Source organism: Volvox carteri (genome assembly GCF_000143455.1).
Source record: "Volvox carteri f. nagariensis unplaced genomic scaffold VOLCAscaffold_53, whole genome shotgun sequence".
NCBI lineage: Eukaryota > Viridiplantae > Chlorophyta > Chlorophyceae > Chlamydomonadales > Volvocaceae > Volvox > Volvox carteri.
In genome coordinates, this window is record NW_003307596.1 from 666,158 (window position 1) to 669,479 (window position 3,322).

General features: G+C 53.9%; 1 protein-coding gene across 1 annotated transcript in view; it reads left to right on the top strand.

The window, feature by feature from the left end:
* Positions 1–1,383: 1,383 nt before the first annotated feature.
* The window catches only part of VOLCADRAFT_96593 (uncharacterized protein), a gene marked incomplete at both ends in the record, with an annotated part of 10,066 nt that continues 8,127 nt past the window's right edge, over positions 1,384–3,322 (top strand). Inside the window, 3 exons of the mRNA XM_002955578.1 lie at positions 1,384–1,899; positions 2,189–2,329; positions 2,591–2,665. Coding sequence (XP_002955624.1) covers positions 1,384–1,899; positions 2,189–2,329; positions 2,591–2,665 — 732 coding nt within the window. The remainder of the gene's footprint in view (positions 1,900–2,188; positions 2,330–2,590; positions 2,666–3,322) is intronic.

The window sequence follows — 3,322 nt, forward strand, 5'->3', positions numbered from 1 at the left end:
TTGAGGATAAAAATGCCGTACAAGAACTTCAGGAACGATTTGGAGGGCTGCTAAATGAGACGTACTTGTACTGGCCAGATCGGCGTGATGTACGGCACCCGGGTGATACGCGTGTGGCAATTACGCCGTGGCTGGCGCACCAGGCGCTGGGGGAGACGTACAAGTGGCTATTGTACGGAGATGACGGTACGGCAGTGGGGACTAGGAAAGGGTTTTGTCGCGTTCCTGTACACAATTTGCTTGAAGCAAAGGACGCGGGGGACATCCATACACATATATGCGCACACATACGTACGCAAACACATATGCACATATATACATACAGACACACACCCACATACACGCGCATCATTCTGCCGCGCGCGTTTTAGGTTCACTGACCACAGAGACGAGCATTGTACGGCACACGCGGATCGACATGTAACACACACACGCCCTTACGCAGTGCACGCATGTGTGTATGTATGCATGTATGTATGTATATGTGCTTAAATGAGCTGATCCGCATGGGGGTGGAGATGTCACGTCTACGCGGGTGCACTCAGAGAGAAGCAGGTATTATTATGATTGGGAGGGCTCCGGGTTAGGAAGTACGACACGATTTGAATCCTCTACTGCACACCCGTACAACTCAGTAATTCCCATCCCCGATCCCCCCGCCTCAACCAACCCACCTCATCTCGCTACCTGGGGCCCCCCCTTCCCCCCACCCCACATACACACACATACACGCACACATACACACATACACATACACACATACACACACACGCCAGACACGCTTTTCTACATAGAAGGAGTCAAGGAGCTGCTGCGAGACTACGACCCCAATTTGCCGTACGTAATATCAGGTACGACAAAGAACCGGTGTTGTCGTACTGTGTGCCATCAGTATTGCTAATTGCCACGACCTACCAAAGCCTGGGTTGAGTCAAGTTATGAGGCGGTGTGCCGTACACTCTGGAAGCCCTGCCACGTCATCCTCACCTACCTATGTTGGTTGCCTTTGTTTCCTTGGCTTGGTGTTCGCACGCAATACCCCCGACAGCCCACTTCTAGTTTCCCCCACCCTACACACTCCCACTCTACACACACACGCACGCACAAACACACACACACTCCATACGGGGACAGAGGCCCCTCTAGCGCCCCTCTCCCGTCCGCTGGAGACAGCTTAGGCGGTCTTTCCGTTGGGGCTGGCCAGTGTCAGAGGCCCGGTCAGATACTTGTAACCTACATACACACACGCACTCCCCCCCACACACACACATTCCCACACACATACTCATACACACAGACACACAGACACACTCCACACACACGTACGTGTTCCCCGTCGCAAAAACCCCAGATGTCCTGTGGCACAAGAAAAAGCGATACCTAATGGAGGCACCCAGGTGCCTGCCGTGCCACGTCAGCACCGATTTCCGCCAGGCGGCGGCGGCGGCGTGGCGGAAGGAGATGGCCACGTCAGCTAGCAGGATGGCAAAAGATGCGACCAGCGCGGTACAGAGGGCGATGGCACTGACGCTGGAGAAGGCGAAGGCGGACGCGAGGGCAAAGGCAGCGGCGAAGGCGGCGGCAGATGCCGCTGTGGCAGTGGGCAAGGCAGCGGATGCGAAGGCGGCGGAGGCGGCGGAGGCGGTAGCGACGGCGGCGAAGGCGAAGGCAAAGGCGGCGGTAAAGGCGAGGAATGCGGCGAAGGTGGCGGCGGAGGTGGCGGTCAAGGTGGCGGAAGGTGCGGAGGCGATGGCGGCGAAGACGGCGGCGGTGGCGGAGGCGCTACGGACGGGTTTTGCGGGCCCTGAGCTACATCCGCCACCAGTGCCCCCCGCCGGCTGCCCGTGTTCTCCAGAGCTCGCGTGCGAGTTCACTCTTAATGTGACTGGAGATAGAGAGGTAAAGTGAATTAGAGAGGTAGATTACCACACCATTCGTTACTTTCCAACACAAAAAATAAATGAAAAAGTAAAGAAAAAGAAAGAAAAATAAAAATGAAGAAAAACAGTAGGTTTGGGCAAAGAGAATAACGGGAAAAAAAGAAAGGGAGAAGAACAGGTTTAGTTTATGGTGGTTCTGGAGGATATGAGAGGGCGCGGTCAGGGAAGGAGAGAAAGAGGAAGCGGCACTTGCTCCTACCCCTAACCACCCCAACCACCCCAACCACCGCGTATAACCACCGTATCAGGCCCTAAATTGTACCCAGCCCCGTGTTTGGTCTCCCGAGAGTGCGGCCTGGACCTTTCCTCCCAACTACCCCACCAAGTGCGACTACCCGCACTTTCACGGCGGCTCGGGGGTGCTCATTTCCATTGGCGCAATGCGCAAGGTGAGTTTACTTGGCGGTTGGTGGTTAGGTGGTTGGTGGTTAGGTTAAAGGGAAAAACTTTAACCTTAAGGTCATTCGCAGCAGTAGCATCGATATGATGACCAGCAGCAGTAGCACAAGCAGAATCAGTAGCAGCAGCAGTAATAGTAGCAGTAGCAACGGCAGTTGTGACCGGCGGTAGCTGCAGCAGCAGTACCACCCGTCAATGCCATCCGCACCCAAGCTAGTGCCGGACCGATCGTACACTTTGCTGTACTGCAGGTGTCGTACTCGGATGCTATAAAATGCTTTCATGATGACGTCGACAAACTCCAGACGGAACCCACATCATTCAAAGTGGGTCATTGCTCACTGAGTTATGTATGTATGTATATATGTATGTATGTATGTATGTATGTATGTATGTATGTATGTATGTATGTATGTATGTATGTATGTATGTATGTATGTATGTATGTATGTATGTATGTATGTATGTATGTATGTATGTATGTATGTATGTATGTATGTATGTATGTATGTATGTATGTATGTATGTATGTATGTATGTATGTATGTATGTATGTATGACGTTGATTACACTGTGGGCTGAAAAGCCGGGGGCCCAGGGCCGAAGCACAGCGCGGGGGGCGGGTGCATACGGCTGGTTAGTCTCATGCACTCCGCCCCCGGGTCAGGCCGCACGGGAAACGACGGCCGGCACGCAACAGCGCTTGTTTGGCGCTCCAACTAGACGGGATCTATGCCCGTTGGTCTCCTAACATAAACGAAGTCGCAACTGGGGGGCTCTTCCTGCCGACCGAACGAACCGAGCATCTCAGAGAGCTCGCTACCAGGACTTGGGCGACCGGGAGCCCGACGAGTCTTCCCGGGCTGGGGAGGTCACCAAGCTCAAAAATCCTCACGCAAAAAAGAGCGCAAAGAGCTCACACCACAAGACGCCAAACAGCCTCCTGAGACTACTACCCTCCTCCGCCTCTCCCTCCCTGGGCT